The sequence below is a fragment of the Prorops nasuta genome, unplaced genomic scaffold (genome assembly GCF_024137725.1).
Source record: "Prorops nasuta isolate Cenicafe-Biocafe unplaced genomic scaffold, Cenicafe_Pnas_1.2 PNAS00015, whole genome shotgun sequence".
Lineage (NCBI taxonomy): Eukaryota > Metazoa > Arthropoda > Insecta > Hymenoptera > Bethylidae > Prorops > Prorops nasuta.
The window spans coordinates 5,693,777-5,718,315 of NW_027116812.1; the positions used below are offsets into that span (position 1 = coordinate 5,693,777).

At 42.0% G+C, this 24,539-nt stretch overlaps 1 protein-coding gene across 3 annotated transcripts; it reads left to right on the plus strand.

Moving 5' to 3' along the window:
- The first annotated feature begins 551 nt into the window (after window positions 1-551).
- Window positions 552-24,359, plus strand: LOC136778909 (discoidin domain-containing receptor 2-like). 3 transcript variants are annotated; one of them, XM_066736080.1, is made up of 16 exons: window positions 552-1,169; window positions 5,947-6,128; window positions 7,962-8,067; window positions 10,951-11,182; window positions 11,616-11,763; window positions 13,239-13,552; window positions 13,662-13,869; window positions 15,472-15,814; window positions 15,967-16,160; window positions 16,291-16,469; window positions 17,322-17,444; window positions 18,552-18,661; window positions 18,945-19,145; window positions 19,321-19,413; window positions 19,485-19,626; window positions 19,745-24,359. In XM_066736080.1, the coding sequence occupies exons 2-16, from the start codon at window positions 6,026-6,028 to the stop codon at window positions 20,072-20,074; spliced, it is 2,826 nt and encodes a 941-aa protein (XP_066592177.1). In that variant the 5' UTR covers window positions 552-1,169; window positions 5,947-6,025; the 3' UTR covers window positions 20,075-24,359. The 3 variants fall into 3 exon arrangements, with proteins under 3 accessions (XP_066592177.1, XP_066592178.1, XP_066592179.1); XM_066736081.1 differs by having other exon boundaries at window positions 552-927; XM_066736082.1 differs by lacking the exons at window positions 552-1,169; window positions 5,947-6,128; window positions 7,962-8,067 and adding an exon at window positions 10,742-10,837.
- Window positions 24,360-24,539: the final 180 nt, after the last annotated feature.

The window sequence follows — 24,539 nt, forward strand, 5'->3', positions numbered from 1 at the left end:
TTACCGCGTGCGGTTTCTCCGAGCGCATGCTACTCAACCGTAAAAAAACTTATACACGCGCCCTATGTTGTAGGTTTCAATTTCAATAAAGCAGTTCGCGGAAATACTCGTGTGGCAGGGCGATCGGTCAAAGACCCGCAACTATTATCAGAATGAATATAATTTCTTGATGAAATTATTAAAATTGATTGGTGGGAGGAAATATTGGAGGAGGAGGAGGAGGAGGAGGAGATGGAAAAATATTGGAGTGGTGCGAGGTAGAACGGTGGAAGAGGACGATTTTATAGAGGTAGATTGGTGGGTATCCATAGCGAGTAATACAATATTTGGTACGGTGCATATGTAAATGTTTAAAGGATGTAGCGAGGCTAACAAGTGTAGGTAGCGTGCTCGGTAGGGTAGAAAAGGGTTTTAAGGGGGTAGGTTCGAGTGCGAGCGAGGCAGGTGCTCCGTGTTGAATCAGTACGCAGTGTCGCCGCAGGTCATGGTGGCGCTGCACCGGCGGTTTCGATCCTCATCCTCTTATCCTCAGTCCATCACGGGGTCGCAAGAGGTACGCACTGTCGGCGCCGAATGCGCCGCGAAAGCGACGCGCCAAGACGCGCCAAGACGCGCCACGCACGCCACGAAATTCCTCAACGCGCGCGCTGTCACTTTCCTTTTCTCCCAACCCCCGAAACGTCTAATCGAACCCTCACCGAACATCCCCCGAGAGACACCAGCCAGAAATCATCTCCAACATCCACCGGGATAACCGCAAAGTCACCCATAATCATACCCGGTTATACCACATTTCCCACTTACCAAATCAACGATACTATCTCGCCTCGCAATCAACTTGTGCTCTCACGAGGGAAGAAACGATAACACGGCCGATCACATTCGGCAATCGAGACTCAACGATCCAATAACCTACGAGAGCCCACGGTGTATACTCTTTTCATTCGATCAAACACAAAAACATCTTCCAATCGGTCCACCTCGTTATTTCGCGATTCGCTGAATCTTCCTCAACAACATTGTGTGCTCGCGAAAGTTCCTTCGTAGTACGACAGCAGTTGAGTGATTTTTCTCGCGAAATTTTCAACGATGCTGCAGGATCGATGAAGGGATCTCTCATGGATCCAAAAATCCTTCGATATTGGAAAGAATCTCTGCCGCTGTTCCAAGTGAGCATTCTTTAAGTCTTCCTCTCTCTCTCTCTCTCTTTATCTTTTCAGCACGTGTCAATTTTACGTTATCGAAGCATGCACGATTTTAGAAAATTTCAATCGAGTTTTATTTCTATATCCTCCCCTCTGCGTTAGACGTTTGATGAAATTTTCTAGGTGGATTAGAAGGGAGAGAATAATCATTGGTAGTTAGGAAGAGGATGATTTTTCAAGTTTTACTCTATTGAAAATTGTTGGAACGAGGCTTGGGATCGGGATCGAATAATGTAGGGATTGAAAAAAGTCTGAGGAAGCGCCATGGATGAGGGTCTCGTGTAAGGGTTGCGGACCACTTTTCTTCGGACGTGTCTTTTTTTACGAGCTTTTTCTCTCACCAGTAGCGATTCTCTGCGGAATCACCGGAATCTTAGTCCGCTAGCTTTGCGTTTTCTCCATTCTTTTCTTTCATTTCTCTCCTCGGTGCAGCGACGAAGAAGGTAAACACGGGGAGCTGAGTATGCGCGCGCGCGTGTTAATCTGTATGTAGTTGTGAACGAGATAGAGACAGAGCTAGCGTGTGTATACGTGTTAGAGAGAGAGAGAGAGATAGAGAGGGAGGAGGAGGAGGAGGGGGGGGGGGGGAGGAGAAAGCAAGATAGGTACACACTTCTTGGTTCAATTGTTCTTGGTCGTGCTGTGGCTTAAAACCGTACTCGGCTGCCTCCGCCCGTCTGCTGCTGGCTGGCTCTAACGATCCTCGAGGACTCTCCGGCACCGAGTAATTAGGAGAAGTACTTGTTGAAGGAAACAATTCACGAGAATCAACGCCGGCTCGAGCACGGATCAGCAATTGATCGCGAACTATACCTTCGAGAGCAGTTTCTGGTTACACTTGCTCCTCACCCCTCTACAAATTACGATAAATTCAATGACGACTCCTCCTCTCGTGAAACCATTCGCCAATTTACAATCGCCAACAGCCAATAAGATACCAGCCGAGCGAAATGACGCAAATGCAATACCGTGTTTCTCGTTCCCCTTACTCGATCGTATTAATCTAATCCATGACGTTGTAAATTATTAGCGATGAAATAGAGATATTCGTCCTATCGGATATTGTTTCGGCTTTCACGCGTCACGCTCGATTTAATTCAGTGAAAAAGCAAAAGGCGCTCGTTAGATGGAATATGTTGACGAACAATTCCGCGCGTTCAATTGTACTCCGTAGGCATTGTTTTGCATGCGAGCCATGTGCTCTCGTCGACCAACTCTTTACTCGCTATTGTAACGAGACAATACGTGGGCAGAAAACAATTTCTAAGCCACTTGACTTAGTTTAAGGTAATTTATTAGCAACCTGTACCCGCTGCATCCCTGCTTTCATTTTCCACGGCCAGAATGCACCTGCTGGAATGATAGATTATCCAACAAAAAGCACCGTGAATTAAATTAGATTAAAACTAAACTCGGCTCTCCAGTGTCTCTCGCTCTTCTTTCAAAACGTTTTATAAAGCCTGGCTTATTTGGATTAATGAAATTAATTTTATCGCGAGTCGTGTCCCTCTTCCTCTCACACGCTACTATTCTCTTCGTAAGCATTAATTAAAGCCTGGATTGTTTGGATTAATTAAAGTTTATTGCGCTGGAGGAAAATGAGAATTTTTCTATTTCATAAAAAGGCTGGTCGTATAATTTTATCGCAGAGTTGGAGCACAGACTTTTACTTTAATTCCTTGCTATTATACTATATATATTACATAGTATATAAGTATATATATATATATATATATAGGTATACATATATCTGACAGCGTGTAATTAGAAACGGTATGACGAGTCGGTGAGAAAAATTCTTGGCTGGCAATTTGAGCTACCGCGTCCATAATGGGGTAATTAGTCAAGTTTACACTTACATTGTATACACTGTCAGTGGTCTGTTACGTGGCCGAAGAAAATGTACGATCACCGCACTGTGCAGCAGGGGCCACCCTATCTTACCCTCTTGGTGCCAGGAGCAACCAGCCATGTCGTGGTTCCCTCCGCATTATCGATGCTGGGTCGCCACTAAGTTTTAGTTGGGAGAAAACGCTGCATAAGCCGATAGGGGATAATCAATCTTGGGACAATATGTCTCCTCCGGGAGGTTGCCGGGCTAACCCGTAGGGAGGAAGGGATACCTGTACGTTTGTTTGGGTCTGCATGCTAATTTCCGCGACTTAATAGGGTCTGCTTTATATGAAAATTCATACGACTGGGAGTTTCCGTTGCGCTAAAACCGGCTAAGAAGCGAGATCAAGACTGCTCGGTGATATTCTACGAGAGGAAACAAGCGTGGAGCGAGTATATAGCGGGAGGAGACGTATGAAAATTCATATATATGCTTGTGTGTGTGTATATATATATAGGTATGCATACACGAATGACAATTTTCTGGAGAGCTAAAACTGGCTGATGTTGCTTAAGAATGAACGAAAAGAGAGAGAGAGAGAGAGAGAGAGAGCGGAGGAGTGGATAAGATGTGGAGGGGGAAAAAGAGTGACAGGGGGGAAGCTGATGTGATAAATGGTAATTGCGCAAAAGTACCGCAACGGACACGAGTAACAGCCGTTTCTCATTAGAGACTTGTTAGAATGCCCGGACGAGAAGTGACGGAATGTGGAGGGTGGTGATACAGAAGTCGGTGTATGGCGCTCACAGAGGCGACACTACTACCATCCTGAGCTCTCTCCGTCTTCTCTTCTCTTCCCTTCTCTTCTTACTTTTATCTCGGTTCTTCCATTCGCCTCCTTCTCTTTAATCGACCAGCTCCTTCTAAAATTAAGATCGTAATCCCTATACTTGAATTAATTAAACATTAATTATTGAAAACCCCTTCGTTAAAAACTCCTCACCATCTGTGACCAGCAAAGCCACTAATCTCTCTTTTATTTCATAACACGACCACGAGTGAACGATCAACTCGAAGAAAATAATTATTTCCTCGATGACATCATTCACTATTCTCTTGCGGTCGCATCTTCTTTATCACTACTACTCACGAAACCACGATAAATTACTTATACCGACGCAAATTGTCACGGGAGAAGAGACGCATACAGAATATGGACGGTCAATATCTCGTCGAATGTCTTGGGTGGGAAAAAATATTTGTGAATTCTGGGTACTATTGGTATCAGCTTACACAGTCGATCGACTCCTCCTCCCCCTCCCTCCCTCCCTCCTTCCCTCCCACCATCACTCGCACTCTCATTGCAAAGTCGAAGCGGGCATCTCCAGCAACGAAGAGTGGACTGCATTTCTACATATATATATATATATATATATATATATATATATAGGTGTGTGTGTGTGTTTAGAGTCGGGAGATACGTGGCAATCTGTCGATAAAATACGTCTTGCTCGGCCGAAATTCTCCAAGTACATGCTTTTAATCAAGGATGGCGGTACGCGTTGCTGTTTGGCGTGTATTAATCTGCATAAACTCATTTCTATGCAAACGAAGAGGTTCGACGTCATAGTGCAGCAGGGATATCGAGAGAAGCTCGCTGTTTACGGCTCAGCTTCCATTGCCAGCCAATATAGTCAAGGAAAATCATTCCAGACATAATACCCAATGTAAACCTAAATCCTAACAAGCTTAAGACTCTTGTCCAAGAGTTTTTCTCAGACTCGACGCTATTCCGCGTGTAGTATTATACCGAAGGAACCTACTCGCACAAGCCTTTTCTCTCCTCTCGTCTCGGTCCACGTTTTTAGCGAGGGATTTGCTCAGTCAAACACTCTCCTTGAGATTCGTGCCTATGAATTTTTCCTAAACCATTTCTAAGGCACTTTACCCTGCAGGGCCTTTGACCGGTGTCTGTAGGCAATACTTTTACCTCCCTCTTTATGAATTATGTGCATGCATTTTTCTTACGCTTTTAGCCAGGATCTCACGCGGCTAGAACCTTTCTCCTAGGACTTCTGTTTAGAACTTTTGTCTCCCCTCCCCCCCTCCCCCCTCTCCTTTATTCAACTACAAACTCTCATTCGTTGCATGCCCTTTCCCCGCTCCACATTGCTTCTCATCTCTCTGTTGCTTTTTAATTTGAAATTTTAAATTGGACTTTTTTGGTCGACAGAGGGAACGAATTTTTCCATGGCAAACTTTTCGTCCAAGCGCCGGTGCAGCGGTGCACCGGCGAGCAGCCTAAAGTAACAATACGCGGGTGGCGTAACGCGATACCGATCGTAAATGGAACTTCCTTCGCGTACACTTCCTCCGCTACATCGGCTGAATAATAATTGTTGTATATACACACGAATGATAAGCAGCTTCTAGCCATGCCAACAAATAAATTGAGATGTCGTGCTGCGAATTTCTTGGGAAAAACTATAAGTTTGCCAGGCTAAGCCAGGCTCTGCTACGATATTGCGTATCGATATTGTGTCTACAGAATTTATACCAAGCCCCATTGTATATTCCCTTTTCCGATAGCTTACTAATTCTGCAAAAACTTTTTACCGTCTCGCAAGTTTATTACACGCCATCGTTCGTTCTTCAGCAGTATTCGCGAAATTTAATAACATTCAGTCATTCTCCTCTTCTACTTCTTCTTCTTCTTCTTTTTTTGTTCATCGTTTTTTCTTTTCTTTCTTTTTTTTTTCAAACAACGCGTCAATCTTTCAGATTCTTCTGTTAATACACCTGCTATGAGTGTTGGCTTATCGGACTTTTTTTCTACCGATAAAAATAATAGAGGATTTTCATGCTTGACGGATGTGTCAGAACGGTAACACGAGGTTTTTCTTGCAGGATAACGCGGCGAAGATGAGGCTGGAGTTACGATGAGAACGAACGAGGTTCGAATCCTCGTTGGAGAAGGACAGGGACTATGGCAAAAAGCTCAGACTTATTTATTGGCGGGGGCTCATCTGCCATCTACGCGTTAGCTGTCGTTCTGGCAGCCGTACCAGCTATCCATGGCGTAGATCTCTGTGAGTATAATAATTATAGCAATACAGGCTTTAATGCTCTTTTTTCACATCGAGGCTTTTTTTCTCCCTCGTCGATTCTCCAACACCAATCAAGGATTTACACCTATACTATATACATATATATACTATACCATCGTTGAGTTTTCTCATCGTGGAAATTGCATTTTCTGATAATTTGTCGTCTAACCTTTATATCGCGCGTGTCTTTGACCATAAATTTTCGTCCGGACGCCAAGCCCGCGACCTTTCATATCGACTTTCCCTAAACTTTTATCCAAGTCGTTTTCCACGCCATGTAGTAGGTATACACCGGCACGAGTAGCAAACGCCACGCACGCGAGGAAGATTGCACTCGCTGTGCGCCATTCCCCAACATTCCCACAATTGTCCAAGAAGATTACAAGAGTCAGGAACTACACGTCAGTTGTGTCATAGATCAAGAATTCGATCGGGAAAAGTTGCCTCCTCACTCAATCATCTTTTCAGTGGATTGTACTTGCAGGTTTTTTCAAAGTTCTGAAGACGAGGGTGGTAAAAGAAAGAAGTCTGCGGATCGATTAGCGCTATAGCACGGCAAAGGAACGCTGTGCAAAACTTTCTCGTATGGTGAAAACGTACCACAGCTAGGTGTGTAACCTGTTATCGCCCGGTATTAAGGCTGAAAATTTCCAAAGTTTCTTCTTCGGCAATTACAGCTGTATTATCTAGCTAGCATTGAACTTTGATGGAATTATAATAATTGCAGGAAGAGAGATGAAAGTATAGAGTTTTGCACAATTGATAAATGGAATATGAAAAGCGAGACTCTGATTTATCAAATGTATATGAGATAAGTGAGAGGTTATAGCACAGTCCGATCTGTATTATCGCTGGTATATAATCACTAAACTGTAATGTAACTAGATATCATGCAGCTCTAGGAAACTAAGCTCGATACATTCCGGATGCCAGTCAGGGAACAAGTGAGCGCTCTTGCAGGCTTGCATTGGTCGCTATCGGCATATTATCAGCAGCAAGTTTTAGCATCCAGCTCAAACGCCTTCCGTTCGAATTTCGTCCCATTAATCCATTCTGAATTCCGCATATTTGCAAAACTGAAGACATCCATAATCGTATATACAGGCTACGTTTCAACGAATCTGTGCTTCACATCAGATACCGTGCAACTGTCATTGTTCTCCTCCTCATATTGTGTTTCCGCCATTAAAGTTACAATGCTACAACAGTTTCGCCAATTGATGCTCACCTCTCAAGGAACGCTTAGCTTATACACTGTACGTGTGTTGACCAAAATTTTGATATGCCAATGAAAATCTCGTTATCATAAATATGAGCTATCCTACTATAACTTGTAATTGATCATGAAAATTCATATCGAAGATTGAAACATAACAAAATTAAAAGACCTGTCCGTTTAACGATTGACATTTGTATGGAGTAAAATACATTATAGACACATATCAAATTCGCGACGAAATTGATTATAATATAACAAAAGGTTGAAAACTTTATAATTTCAGCTAGAGATGTTGTCCTTTCCCTTTAAACTATAATAACATTTTCTATCTTTATATATTCTTTATTTAGACCACTTAGGAAACTCTGAAATATGATAAAAGAAAAATACTGGAGAATCTGTATCTGATTCTCAAACAGAAAATACGAAGTAAAGCGAGATATTCGATGAAATCGAAATAATAAGTGGATCTGGCAGGTGGAGGTCAGATTATTTGGTTATTTATATAATACTATATTCAAGACCGATGCGTGCCAGGTATATTAATAGATATCCAGCAGCTTTCATCCTTGCAATATTTCGCTCACTTGTTGCAGCCCAATGTATCGCGCCACTGGGTATGGAGGCTGGCACAATTCCGGATGCGGATATTACGGCAAGTTCCAGCTACGATAGCGGAAATGTTGGCCCGCAACTGGCACGGTACGTCACTTCTTTTCTATCCCATACAATTGCAGTAAATTTATCGATAACGCCCAGCAATCCACAATAATTATTCCGTACGTGCGTATCGCTATATGATCGAGAGCGGAAAATGCGATTAGTCGGCGAATGAAGAAAGAATAATTACGGGAGTGAGATAAGAGCTGGACTGAGAGAGTAATATAAATAAGATTTTGCGCTGGGGGCGGAGATGAATCGGAGCGAAGCTCGGTGGTTCGAAATAAACAGATGTCAGGTGGATTTTGATAAATACAAGTATGGATGATAAATGGAGCGAGAGCAGGAAAGATGAGCGATGCATTAATACGCAACCGGTCAATGGGTGTTGCGCGCGCTGCACGTATCTCGTATTCATGCCTCGCTCCCGTCTGGCTTGCTCGCGTCTAGATATCGATCGCTCGTAACTGCTGATGAAACGTTTCAAACACTCGCCATTCGCCGTTCGCATGCTGCAAAATAAACTTCGCTCCATTTCGTCGTGCTCGTCCTCGTCCTCGCTCCTTTTAACTGGCTATCGGCCACTCTTCGATCATACGTCCTCTCCTCTTTAAATTCTTTATAAAACACGTGTAGTCTTTGCGCGGGGACACCCTGCGGAATACGCGCGTAGATTGTAATAATTTATACGTTGTAATATTGATAAAAGGAAAAGGAGATTATGTACAAGTATATATATATATATATATATATATATATATATATAGAGAGAGAGAGAGAGAGAGAGAGAGAGGGAGAGGGAGAAAATCGTAGGTGAGAGAATTGAGGTAATTTTGTAAAAACAAGCTAGGTAGAAGCCAAGGGTAATATAGTTTTAAATAAATAGTGGTGGATGAAGGGATGGGGGGGGGGGCAAAGTCTAGATAGGCCCATTGACCGGGTACCTATTAATGCATGGGGCTTTTGCTGCACTATAGCTTGGCGTATATCGAGCTTGCATGGATACGTCCCGTGGGACTGGGAGATGCAGTCCGGCGGTTTCGCAGTTCCAGTCGGTTTTGTCATAGCGCACACCAGCACAGGCATCCTGCGCTGTGCAACGGGAGAAAAGCTGGCCGGGCCTTTGCCTCTCCGATATTAATATATTCCATTACCGCGGACAATGACTGCCTGAATAAGCCTCCGACTCCTGATGAGTTCCCGCTCCTAGTCCCGGAAGCCCGAGCTAGGCGTGCCAACATTTAATTTAATACAGTAGGAAACACAGAACGAAAACGTAAAAACACGATATACTCGCCTTTGCAATCTGACTGGAATGATATCCACCGTACGTGTGGTCTTTTTGCAGCCCCGTTCGTAAAACGAGACGCTCCAAGGTTATTTGTAAAAAAAAAGAAAAAAGCTCTTTTAATTGTAGACATTTAAGAGACCCTAAATGGCAGATTTATTAGCGAGCGTCTCAATTTCCCTTGCGAGAATTCGCTCGGCGGAAATATGTTTATATTTCGAGAATCGGGGCCATAGTTTCGTTTAATATATCCAGGGGCTCGGTGGGTTGGATGAAAATGGGGAAAATGGTCTTTTTTGTGGTAGGGAAAAAACGGTGAGCGCGTATTTCATAGATTCCATCGATAGACGGCTACATTTCGTTCAACCGCTTTCCTATAACGCTCGCTTTTTCATCCGGCGCTATCGCAGTCAATATTGGCTGCAATAGTTGTTGCCCGAATTCATCTAAAATTCAAGCGAAATACGTATCGAATTCTCAACTCGTTTTTCGTTTGTTTGTTGGTTTTTTTTCCTGCATTAAAATTAAAATTTAATTTACCGTTCGATAATTAGCAGATTGCACGGTTCTTTCCGTTCATGGGCTCGCGGATTTTCCGGGGAAAAATAGTGGTTTTGTTGGTTATATGAAAGGACGAATAGACAATGGGAAAATTTGCGTAGGAAGCGCAAACGACAATGGAGTTTTGCACAAAGGATGTGACATTGTTTAGCGAAGCTGTTTACTCGTATTTATTTCATTTAGGGATGCAGGCACTACTTCGTTTCCAAAGTTGCACTCTAGTTTTCCATTGATATGTATGCATGTACTTGCATATATTACCTTGTATTGTTACCTAAGTGAAGCGATCAGTCCAAGGATGGATAGCAAGCATTGTGCGAATACTTAAACGGTCGACGCAATTAAGGAACTTGCAGCGCGCTTCATCTTTTATTCATGTCAGTTTCCACAAAACTCCCCAGATGCTTGAAACTTGGAAGATTAAAAGCGAAGCACGCGATGACTAGATCTTGGACAAATAGTGTCACACGTCGAAAACTTTATTGCCGACAAATGATACTTTCATACTCGGCAGCATCATCAATCTTCCATTTTCCACCGATGCCGCGTAATTATCTGCGAGAGCGACTCGCGATAATAATTCTTGTCCTCTCATCGGGATCGTTACGACCCCGTCCGGACGCGCGCGCGCTAGTATAATAGAAAAGGAAAAAAATCGGACAAAGAAAATTGAGGAGAAAGAGCTGCTGACTGAGAAATTATGCGAGACCGTTCCTTCGCTATATATATATATATACATATGACGAATAATGAAGCGAGGAGTGCAGGGCGAATCGACAGCTTGCAAAAGTTCCACATGTCTAAATGATATATAAATGAAAATTTTCAAACGGACGCGAATGATTGATAGATCGAGCACCTGACGGGAGGGAGGCTAGGAGATGGATAAAATGTTATAGGGCGATGCCATTTGACAAATTAATCGATAGCCGATGGCTCGTTTATCCGCTCCGATCTGAATACGTAAAGATATATATATATATATATATATATATATATATATATATGGATCGAGATATTGGTAAAATGATGCAGGGATTGACAAATGGGCTGATTTGCATTCTCCACTGTTGCAGGCTGCGCACCGAGAGCAATAGCGGGGCCTGGTGTCCGAAAGAAACCATCACGAAGGAGTCCAAAGAATGGCTGCAGATCGATCTACACAAGGTTCACATGATAACGGCAACTGCAACGCAAGGTCGTTTCGGTAACGGCAACGGAGTGGAATATGCTGAGGCTTACATGCTGGAATATTGGAGACCGCGGCTGGCCAAGTGGGTTCGCTATCGGGACATTAAGGGTGAAGAGGTGATTATTTTTCCAGTAGACTCATAAAAGTGACTGAAAACTCGGCCTCCGTAAATCTCCTCGTTCCGCATCCACTAATAATAGCATTCGAGAGGAAATAAAATTGATAAGGGATGATCTGCAAAAATGTTAAAGAGGAGAGGCCTATTGCTGTTAAAGTTAACGCCAATTTAATATAGGAGAGAGAGAGAGAGAGAGAGGGAGAGAGCAGGCTAATGTCGAAGCACGCGAATGTAGTTGCGGGAGAAAACTGCTCTAGGTCTAGTCTCTTAAGCGAACCAGTGCTTTAACCAGGGTCTATAAGATAATTGCTGCGAGTGAACGGGACACAAAAGAGAATTAATGAGGCTTCGCATCCAGTCTGCCAGAGTTCAAACGGCAGACCGGAACAGAAATTGTCCCGATCTTCAGACTGGTGTTCCTCTTCTTTCAGGTAATAGAGGGGAACAAGAACACGTATTTGGAATCCAAGCACGAGCTGAAACCGCCGCTATGGGCGAGCAAGATCCGCTTTGTGCCCTACAGCTATCACAAACGGACGGTTTGCATGCGGGTCGAGCTCTATGGATGTTACTGGAACGGTAAGCCCTTCGGATTCAGCGACTCCACACCGATATTTGTTCAATATTTCGACGATCCTACCCATCCAGACCGTCGGAGCTTTCATTCTATTACCACTGCCAAACCTAACCAAAAATTCAACCCCATCCTCCCCTCGCCGACGACACATCGAAAATAACGTCACAGCTCCCGCAATAAAAAACCAATAATTCCAGCAGCAACGATCGCTGCTCCTCTATCACCTTAACGTTACCAGTTTTTTTTTCTCCAACTAGAACCAAGTACATCGAGGCAATCATCTGAAAAATAATAATCCTTCCAAATCATTTCCAATTGAATGATGTTTATTAAAAAAAGCGTTGTCTCGAAATGAGTAACTTGTTTTATTAACTCGTTGATAAACAGGTAAATAAGAGAATTTTCACGTTTATCGCCTTTTAGTATGTTGGATGGGTCAAGTGAAATTGATAGATTTTAAGTTGTTGATATAGAAGAATCATTAAAGACTAATGAGTCGTTGATAATTGATCTATGCTTTTTGATTGGTATAGATCAATGATTAATGTGTAATTAACGTTCAATCATTCTTCCATATAGCAACTGCTTGAAATCTATGAATTTCGATTGATCTATCAAGCATATTATTAAACCGTTATATTAATACGCGTAGATAATTTCATCAGCGTTATACGTATCGCCATTTTCATCAACGCGATTTTCTTTTTATCGAAAAGGTTAGGAATTAACAATCAATGTGCAGCGACGTTGAATTGTTGATAAAATGAAGCGTTTAAAGGTATCAATAAAGTTTAATATATATTCAGTTTATTAATACAATTTTTAATGTCTCATCAACGTATCATTCACTCTATATTGCTTTAAATAGTATTTTTTTTGTCAATGATATCAAACTTATTTCTTCTCTAACTGTTTAACCGTACATTTAACGTTTGTTGTATATTATATATATAACTAGTAATTTATAGTAAAGTTGATTTTAAAAAATAAAGACTAGTTAAAAATACGTTATATTAAAACGGATTTAATGAAAGCGTTCAGGAACGTTGAAAATTTAAAGGAAAACCAATTTTCAACCAGAATAACGTTTTATTAACGTTTTTTCAACGAACATCACTCTATCGGGTTTCAATGAAACTTCATTTCATGAACGCGATGTGTTCTAAATCATTCCCTCGTTTGAAAGAGACGATTTTAATTCGACGAGCAATAAAGTTAATTTTTATCCCGAGTAATTTAAAACATTATCCCAATTGAGAGAGGGTGCCCGAAGAGAGAAGCAAGGCCCAATTCCACGGCGATCGGTTAAAAACAATTGGAGATTTTAATGGGATTAGCCAAGAGGTACTTTGCACTTTGCTTTGCATAAAATAGGATTACATCCGTTGGTCTGGAAGGAAAAAAGGGGTTGGAGCGTGACATGTGGGGTTTTAAGTGTGGCTCGCATGAGAGTGGCGTCGAGTTATATTTTTTGCAGATGGCGTGGTTTCGTATTCGATGCCGCAGGGGGACAAGCGAGGCAGCGGTAGCGGGTGGGAATTTTTCGACGCCACTTACGACGGTTACTGGGATCCCGAGCTACGCCGAGGTCTGGGTCAGCTGACGGATGGCAAAACGGGGCCGGATAACTTCAAAATCAGCCACTACGAGTACGATCAGAGCCAAGGATGGGTCGGCTGGAAAAACGACACTCGTGGTCAACCCGTCGAAATCAAGTTTGAATTCGACAAGGTCAGAGAATTCTCAGCCGTTCACGTTTACTGCAACAACCAGTTCACCAAAGATGTCCAGGTCTCTCTCTCTCTCTCTCTCTTTCACACGATTAAAATTCTCTGTCGCGTGCATAAAACGTAGCGAGTGTCGGAGCGCGTGACGATCGCATTGAAATTTGCTGCTGCAGGTTTTCTCCCAGATCGACATTCTATTCAGCATAGGCGGCAAATATTTCAACGGCGAACCAATCACCTACACCTATATGGAGGACAGAGTCTTTGAAACATCCCGCAACATAACGATAAAACTGCATCACCGCGTTGGAAAATTCGTCAAACTCAGACTCCACTTTTCCGCCAGATGGATCATGATCAGCGAAGTGACTTTTGACTCCGGTAAGCGATCCATGCGTGCACATCCTCAAATATCCCTGTACCACGAAATTTTCATTGTGGAATTCACCTCCCTCGTATAAGTATTTTCATAAATATCTTCTAAACATTTTCACGAGCACTCTCGCGATCCGCAAACTCTCTTCCACGTTGCTACATATATTTCAATTTTAATATTCACCTTTCCTCCCTGGCTGGAATTTATAGAATTTTTCTGGATTAATAAAAAGCAAAATCCTTTAAAACAATAAAACATTGCAGGGTAAAAGCGAGTTCCATCGGTGAATTTTCATGGACAGAATGTTCAATGCAAGCAGGGGGTTCTCCTCACAATGAAAACTGCGAGCTTTTTCTCTAAACGTTTCTCGTAAAAATCTGGCCTGAGACGGAAATTTTGTGTAATATAAATGTACGCGTAGCAGGTTGGGGGTGTTTGTCGAGGAATTTATAGAATTTTTAGCGGATTAATGAAGAGTAAGGGTATCTTTTTTATAGGAGGGAGGGTGGGGTGGTCGCTTATCAGTTTCTATTGAATTCCTGAAGGGAGTTTGTCGCGCAACACCTAACACCAAGTGCGTGGAAGCTTCGTAACAAGCCGCAGGAAGGTAGATTCTTTTTTCAGCGTTCTCCACCGCAAAGAATGTTTAATATCAGATTTCATGCGGGACTCGCGGAGCAAAGCCTGGCTCTCCGTAGCACGCAAAAGCTCCTATCAAACGCGATGGCAGCTTTGTTCCATCGTGGATAAACCTACGGGGAATTCGCGGAATATACAGACACGCGCAAAATGGCGTAGTCACAACCGCGGCACACAAAGGCCGAGGAAATGCACGGGCTGCTCTGTCACAAGGGACTTGCGGGCTGCCGACCCTACCTGAAAACCGAGTTGAACGCTTTTTTTCTTCTTTTCCCGACTCACCACTTTTCACCTCTCTCCCTCTCTGCCTTTATCTCTCACTCTATCTCTCTCTCTCTCTCTCTCTCTCTCTTACATACACACACACACAAACACCCCGTTATCGCCTGAAAAGCTAGCCATATGAATGTACGCCTACATTTCCCTCTCCTTCCGGTTCCCTTGTTTAACAGCTGAACACGCATTTTTGCAGAAATATTTGAAAAATTCACGAAAAGATCGCCTGATTAAAATATCATTACGGGGTAGATTATACCGCCATATGGACCGACGTGTTTAATTAAAATTCCTACCTAAAACTGGCTTTTATATAATACGTCATATTTTTCACTCTGTTTCAAATACAAAGTACTCGCTCGCACAACATTATTTTTATTCGCTTGTAAATTACGTCCTTCCATTAAAACGAACGTCAATCAGTTTCCCCCCATTTTCTTCTTACAAACAAACCCTTTTTTTCGTTAAACGAGATAGATCTGGCCGAATGTACACATTTATTTATTCGAAAAGCGTGAAATTTTAGTGCGTTACTGCAGTATACACATACGGTGCTGTAAATGAAATTTGATTGAAAGGGGAAGAAGGGTGATGCTGTATGTATATATATATATATATATATATATATATATATATAGTGTACCGTGCGACTATTGTGTCTCGCTGAATGGAGCGTTTTTTATTTCACCCAGATATGGCCCACGGCAATTTCACACAGGAGGAGCCGCCGACGACGGAAGCGCCGACACAAAGCGACGTCTTCGTGGAGAAGAAGAATAGGGCATCGAAGGGCGAACTGCCAGTATCAACTGCAAAGTACGACGATCCAACCTACATGGCAGTCGTAATCGGAGTGCTAACGGCGGTGATTCTTCTGCTGGGACTGGCGATATTTCTCATCGTTTCCAGGCACAAGCAACGCAAATGTTTCGCCAGCCCCATGACTGGCAAGGCACCATCGCATTTAGGCTCCACCTGTGCCACGGTCGAGAAAGGTGCTGCTCTAATGGCTTACACGCTCGAGGACGATGAAAGGTATTCCTCGCACTCCTCCACCACAAATCCATATAATTCCATTTCGTATTTTTCCTGCAGACAGCTGCGGTATAATCCTATCAAATTCTGTCCAATATCTATGCTGCGATCCGGGGTCTTTCTTTCTTTATATATATATATATACATTTCAGATACGCCGGAGGATCGTTACCAACTCTACCACGAGACGTGGCCAAGCATGTTTTGGACATGGGCAAACTGGACGACTATCAGGAGCCGTATCAAGCGCTGAAATACGCGCCATATTACAGTTACAGCACAGTGGTTATGGAGATGAAAGACATGATGCTGAATAACAAGGGAGGAGGCAACATCAATCACTCAGGTATACATCCAAGTACCAAGAGTCCGGCGCTCCAGGCTTGGCCATTGACCGCAATCGATACGTCATCATCTACCCCTTTCTAATTCGCTGATTCTCTCTCTCTTCCTCTCCTTTGTTGCATCATCCACAGCAGTTTACGCGAATGATGCAGCTGACACTTCCTACGACTACGCGGTTCCGGACTTCGGCACGATCCCCCTTCTCAGCAAGGACTGCGCAATTGTCGCCGGCCACTCGTCCAAACGGAACAATCAGGACAACCCCCTTGGCAAGTCCACCAGAAGCACCAGGCTCGACGACCAGGAAAAGGTCAGTCACTCACACTCGAGCAACCTTGCTAAATTTTCTACACCATCATCAGTGAAACGTATATATTCCACAGCGTCTCGAAATACACCGGTCTTTTTTGCTACCGCACCTATAATAACCAAATAACACTCGAGGAGTTTGGACAGTTGGGCTTTGGGATGAAATTTCAGCAGGGTGTTGATGCTTTTTTTCATGCCATTTCGCGGGACGAGAAAAAAGGGATGTTTTCGTAAGGCTGAGTCGAGCGGTAGGAGAGCCGTCGTAAGATTTCGTCGCCGTTCCGCGAACGTTAGTGTTTGAGATCGATCTCGATGCACCGAGTGGTCCGTTTCAGAATTGAAATTGCTCGTGCGCGTCGTGACGTCTGGCGATGATTGACGGCCGACAGCGCCACTCGAAATAGTCAAAACATTCCGCTTGAGCTGGATCTGGCCTTGACACATCCTAACGACGATAAGCCGAGAGTTTCCGACTATCGTTCGACGATGCTAGATCGATAAAATCCTTTATCGGACATCTTTGTCTAGGACCGGGTTATTCCAGAACTAGATTAAAAATCTGTATACGCGCAAAAAAAAACTGCAGCGATCGGATTAAACGGTGAACCGGTGATCGATGGAGAGGGAGCTGCAGTCGCCGCACGGGTGGAGGGGCAAATACGTCAAGCAGATATTTATCTCTAATGATTTTGGTTGCTTTTTAGTGCTCGCTGCTTGTATTCATCGATCGTACATTCTTCGGGCGGGAAATAAATTGGGATGGTGGATCGTAAAGATGTTGGCCCCGGTATTCCGACACATTTAGCGATAATAGATCATCGATTGTTAGAGACAACGTACTTTCGTGTTGCAGTCACCGACGCAACAGGAGGTACTCTCGGCGCTGAAGAAACGTCTGGACCAGACGAGCGTGCCGCTCTTCCCACGACATCGCCTCCGCATGCTCTCGAAATTGGCCGAAGGGGCCTTCGGCACGGTAACTTTATTAATAGCTTTCATCGGTCCATTTGATCGCTCTTATTAATATAAACTCCCAATATACACCTTACCTTGCTCCTCCCAATATTATCCCAAGAAAGCAGCACCGCACCATCTCCCCAATTTCTTATCAGGGAAAAATCGCTACCTCGTATTAGCGCGCAGGGATCGAATTAATCGATGATTCCGACTTGGGATAAAAAATGCTATTCTCCAAAGCTTCGATTATTCTAAAATTTCCCCGCACTTTTTCCAGTCTTTCTATTATACTTTTTACTGATAGAGCAGCCCTGTATACTTATCGCGTTTATACTGGATGAAATTAAAGGGACGGTTTATCGATGGTAAGTGAGTGGTGATGAAAAATTTGGAAGGGCAGATAAGCCGGTGCCTCGAATCTCTGTGTACAGGAATCGACTAGGAGAGAGAACGGTAAATCAAAGCCCTTGTTGCTTGATGCGGGGAAATTCAATGAGCTTCCGCGCGAGCAAGCGCAACAATACATCGATTAACGAAGTGCTGCCGTAGTAGTACTCACACTTTCGGGCACAATGGTGCTCATCGAGAGTCGTTGCCGTTACCGTCGCCACCATCGTCACCGCTGTCGCTGTCGTTGTCGTCGTCGTCGTCGGCGCCGGCGCTAATCAATTTAGAATGCGTTAGCGCGGCTAATAATTCTCTTTTGTTTACTCCGCCCCCCCCCCTCCCTCTTCCATCATCACCACCGGACTTGCCATTCCCCCTTAATGACCACTGAGACTCTCAGGTAATGCTTGGTATGTCTCGCTTATATGCCGCTATCTGCAGGTGCCATTGTCCATTGGCATGGCAGCTTTGCATATCCCACCCCGTCCCCTCCGCTGCTAATTAATACACCCCATTATATCTAACCTAATTAAATTATCAAATCTAATTATTATTCCCGCAACGTCCCACTATCATATTACCTCCCTCTCTGCCTTCACCACTCCACGATAATGCAATGGATATTAGGATAATATACGTCGAAGAGAAAAAAAAGTACAATAACGATCGACGCTGAAATTATTGCAATAATCGTACAAATGTAATATTGAATAATCAAGTGGAAACTATGCCGATAAAGGTTTACGTGGCGGAAGCTGAAGGAATTCTGGAGTACGGAACGACAACGACCCTGGATAAGCGTCTCGTCGCCGTCAAGTTCTTACTGCCGGAAGTCAGCGAGAAGGAAAAGTGAGTATGCGCTCGGAATAAGTCAGTTTCTGCGAAAGAATGTCGCCATTGGCACCAGTCGTGAAAGTCTTGATGAAACTAAAAGACTTCACCCCCCCCCCCTTCCACCCATCCTACCCTCCCCAACTAAGCTTCTTCCTTGAAAATAGAATTTCATAGAATGGATTCTAATCAGCTGTGCAGAGCTGAGAGAATCTTACAATTGATACATTTATTATTTAAGAATGGAGCAACGGCTGCAGACTTTTATCGTGTATGTTTGATGAATCGAAATTTTCGATAGGTTGGATTTTCAACGAGACGTAAAAATACTGGGAGCACTGGAAGATCCTAACATCGCCAGAGTATTGGGTGTTTGCTATCGCGAAGAGCCATACTGCGTTATAATGGAATATCTGGAGCACGGGGATCTCTGCCAATTCCTGAAAACACACATTACCGCTGAAGATTCGCATTCCATGCCAATTGGCGTGAAGACACTGAGGTAAATATCTGGTAAATATGTGTGGATGCCGAATAGAGTGCGCTGGTATAATTTATCGAAGCGCAGCTATAAGGCGGACCATCCATAGCAAGGAAGGAACACATAACATAAACTTGATTAAACGTATAAACCCTCTCTCAGTTTTCCGCCCATCTCATCTCGTCTCTCCTTACAGTTTTAATTGTCTGATCTACATGGCAGCCCAAATTGCTTCTGGCATGCGCTATTTGGAAAATCTGAATTTCGTGCATCGCGACCTTGCTACCAGGTGAGTAAATTCGACTGTAAATTTATGCAGCCAGAAGCGCGATAATAACGCATGAAACTTTGCCATTGCAGAAATTGCTTGGTTGGAAAAGCATACCACATAAAGATTTCGGATTTCGGGACGAACAACGAGCTGTACTCGGCGGATTATTACAAATTTGATGGTAGCGCGCCGCTGCCCATACGATGGATGGCTTGGGAGTCGTTATTTTTGGTGAGTGTATGACTTGGAAGAGAGAATGCTCGAGGAGTTAGCGCGTGTAATGTGTATAATAAATAATCAGAGCCGAGGGATTCGGGTCTCTCATGAGTGAACCGACTGGACGTTTTAGGCTAAATATACGACCAAGAGCGACGTATGGGCGTTCGCAGTGACTTTATGGGAGATTCTTAACCTTGGTAGACGCGTACCCTACGATCACCTGTCGGACAAGCAAGTCGTGCAGAATTTGCGCCACCTCCAACGAATCGACGACAGCTCCGACTCCGCAAAGGACACTCCGGTCTGCTTCGACTATCTGCCAAGGCCCTCGACATCGTCCAAGGACATCTACGACCTGATGCTCGAGTGCTGGCAGCGCGAGGAAACCGCCAGACCGACATTCCGCGAAATTTCACTCTTCCTGCAGAGAAAGAATCTCGGTTACGCCCCCACTTCTTGATATTGAGCCAGAAAGGAATCATCATCAACGTACAATTGCGTTCCTCTTGGCACCGAAATTCTCCTGGCTTACGCGTTTCACATTCGTCTCATACTTTAACCATTCATTTTCACCGCTTCAATTTGCATATCTTACTCACCGCATCCTTCCTCCTCGTACAATCTCAACAAAAGATCCTCAAAGCTTGACATTTTCGGCGTAATTTCTAATAATAATAGAACGACAATCTTGCTTTCCATATTATGATACTTATATATATATATATACGCGTATATTGTAATCTAGCTCGCTTAATAACAATGTCAGTAGACGGGAATCCGATGGATAGTGTAGATAATCGTCGGATTGGATGCGTGACTCGTGGACTGATGATTTTATCGGTAAATGATTTTTGATGCTCGTCGAAGGTAGCATCGCATCCCCTATATAGTGGCGGTGGAATCGATTAAACGCGGGACAATCAAAAATTGCATAATAAGAGGGTACTATTGACAAAAAAAGGTTAAAAATCATATAATCGAGATTCGATTGGCGATCGGAATTGGTATCTATATAGTGATAGTTGAGGCATCGTCCGTCGTGTAGATTACGCGGGACAATCAGTTAAACGGATCTATGCAGAATTAATTGGAAGGTGCTGTATCTATAAGTTTGCGATCTAATGATGACGAGAACGTTAAATCAGTAAAGAAAATGATGAAGACTGAATTTTCTCAAGAAACTCAATCAATTATTATATAGTAATTATCGTTCCTGCTCTTAAACATCTGATGTAAGAGCGTATAGTGAACTTTAAAGTATAGCAATGTGTGTTATTTATTTCTTTTGAGATATTTCCCCCCTTCTAGAATTATAACTTATAAAAAAGAGATTACGAAAAGTGTATGAAAAAATCGCAACGACTATTATATTATATTATAGACAAATTGATGTTTAGAGAATTTATATGGGAAGGACATAAGTGCAATATCGTAACGTAATTGCTAAAGGAGGAATATAGATAATAATTACGAAGAATTCGCCTACGTGAGTAAAGCTTGGGCATGACTACGTAATTTAAGGGTCGCGGAACAAGAGTCATATCGAAGTATATCAATAGAATTCGCTGATGGAGTAGTTTGCGAAACGCTAATAGATACATCCGGGAATTTTTCAATTTATAAGAGCAGCTATTGAAGATAGAAAAATTATGAAACGTGAATTGAATATTACTGCATTTATCCGCCGAAGAGTCATTTTTCGTACTTCAATTATCGATATTGCTTGATAATGTGAAAAGCGTTGGTAGCAGCTTAAGCAAGTTTTAGCAAACTCGTATAAATTTGATCTCTAGCTTCGAGTTTACTTGGCGTACTTAAACGATATGGGATGAATTCACTGTAATTTTTAAGCAACGTACCATTTGTATGACACATCATAGCTATAACTTTATATAATAGGTGGGATCAATGAAATTAGTGGCCCTAAATGTATATATACGTGCATGGTAAAATGGAACAAAAAATATCGCTTTACATTCTGGAGCTTCCTGCGTTAGTTTATCATTTTTAAGTTTCTCCTAGATATGCTGTTAAAATGGAAGATTGGAAATTTAAAGATGCGTCTAATTAGCGACGATTTTGGACATGGAAAAATGTTTGTTCATTTACAAATTCTACTATAGGATCTGTCGATCTCTGAACTCGGCAAACTCATATCGAATGAGGTAATACTATTATGCAGGGGTGTCATTCGAATAATGGTTAGGCAGAAAATTGATATAGCAACGAGACCACACCGAGTACAAAAGTTCAAACAATGTTTTGAACCACAATATTAGTCCGACAACTAATTCGTATGGAGGATATCTCTGGTTTATGATTTGACCGTTATTCGGATAACTCTCAACATAGTATATGATATTTATGTATACACACATATAGTATATATTATATAGGCTACGTTACTGTTATATTATTAAGATACTGTTTATACATATAATATACTTAAAACTTAACGTCACACGCGAGAAAAGTAATATTAGAGAACTTTGTCATATACTACATGTATTTTAACGCGTGATCCTTGAATTTAGACGTAACGTACATTCATGTATTTAACATTCATTTGTTATCCCCCACTCCGCCTCACCAGCCCCACACACTATTGTTATTTTAATCCATAGAAGAACGACTAAAATGAATCACATTTCCAGAATCAGAATTCGTGAATAAGTTGAGGTAGCGGTGTTGTTGTCGTCGCTTGATTTAGACAGTAATCTCACTGTGATATTTCCCTCCCAAGCTTCTTATCTTAAGTCATTGCGTCTAAATTCAACGATGCGATAAGAATAAAACTGCCTTTGGCTATATTGTTGCCCCTATTGCTAACGAGTAACTGGTTTGTCTACTCATGTGATAATTTAGTACATCTCTATGTACCTACCTGTACCTAACTGTACTTACCTGTACCTACTTGTTAAAAATTCTCAATAGCAAAAGGATTGACATATCTCGTCCGCATTGGATGAGCGCGCCGGAGTGAGCAAATCAAGCATAAAGTATGCGAAAAATGGAAAAGAGAAAAGAAATCAATTTTCTGGACGGAAGCTCCATTAAATTTAACGAGAGCTCTCAATGTGTTTCACCTATGCGTGCTCATTTGCATTGGACAAGAACAGCGATCCTTCTTCTATGCCAGATTTGTTATCATAGATCGAGATACCTTCTATCTATAGCGTGCCCTCTCTCTATCGATCATTGACTTTCTATTTTTTGCAAAAATACAACTCTAGGAATCGCTATGAAACGAGCTATGTTAGATCGCCTTAAATTGACGGCTAGTAATTTCGTTCGGTATCACTCTTGACTACGAGGGATACGATTTTCATATTGAGAAAATATTTTGAAGAAGCATTCGCGTCGGAAAAGTGCAGCCGTGGTTGCTTTGAAAATATTTTTTCCCTTTGGAGTGCTGTTTCTCCAAGCCTTTCTACGGATATACTCAACGAAGAATCGACTTTTACGAAAAAATGTTCTTTCTCACAGCGATATCTTTTTTAAACTATAATAATCACTGCTGAGCCTTAGATATCTCGAAAGCTACTGGAATCTCCTGTTTTGCCATAGTTATTTTTTATATCTTCCCTTCACGCGTACTTCGTGCAATGTTTAACGTTTCTAACGACTTTGGGTCTTAAACTTTTTCATAGAACTCATTGTTGATGTAAAACTATACAAAGAGAGCTCATCTAGGTATATCTTCTACGCTATTAAACCTTAATCGTTATAGTCACAAAATTATTTTTTACTAAGAACTGTTTATAATTTTGTATCTAATCTTATATAAATATGCGAAAAATTGTCTATGAAAGCTTAGATGAAATTAAGTTAAGGCTCTGGTGCAATCGATCGTGGTCAAAGGTAGTAAAAACACTAGCCACTGCTTGAGTATTCAGCCTTTCGTTTATATAGAGAGATAATTTCCTTTGGATTCTAATTGAAATAAATGTAACGGTCGATTAAATCAAAAGCCTTGAAATTTTCATCGGTAAAGAATAGAATATCTTTATTTACAATGGCAGATCGAGATATCTGAATCAATGTTGCTTCCATAAATAATGCAGCAATCGCACGAGAGATCTGCCACTGTGAAATAAATATTGAGCGAGTACTTGGAACTTGATTGGAAATATATTAGTGTGACGTGCGAAAAGCTTGGCCTAAAAATCATCTTCACTTTTTCATTCCTTTTCTCGAAGCTATATTTTCACATGTACACCCGATCGATGTATGAAAGCAGTCGTAAAGAAAGCATTTTGCAATGTAAAAAGAGCGTGAGAAAAGTGAAGGAAATTTTTCTGGTCGAGTAAATACTACTTAATTTATTCGACGGCTAGGGTGATAAGGCTGCAAGGATCTTTTACACGTAGAACGAGGCTGATAACGTAACAGTGTATGTACAACGAGTTAGAAATTACGTACAATTTAAGAAGGACAATTAAGTGACAAATCATAAAAAATTAATATACACGTTATTTCGTAGTTGTGTACATTGTATAGTATCTCCAAATCGATTTCAACTAATAACAATTAGTATACTACTTTATTATATAAGATAAAAAGAATGTAGGTATGGATCGAGTTTTAACAAGCAATATATGGCGACGAGAACATTCCCACACGAATCGAATTTCCAAAGAACGTCTTTTTGCATAAATCAATTTAGTCATAGAAATAACGTAATAGTGTTATAATTTTTTTACTTGCTTATACGTTAGCATAAGCTATAATAAAACAATTATTGCATTACCATTTCTGAATTAGCATTTTCATCTCTGTCCTTTGCTTGAAAAACAGCAAATATCTCTTATTAATGCAAAGCACACAGTAATAATATTCATTAATTTATACACATAAATATTCAAAATTCCACAAGTATATAAAGCGTAGCACGATAGCGACCTCTCGGCGCTAAAAGCAAAGTC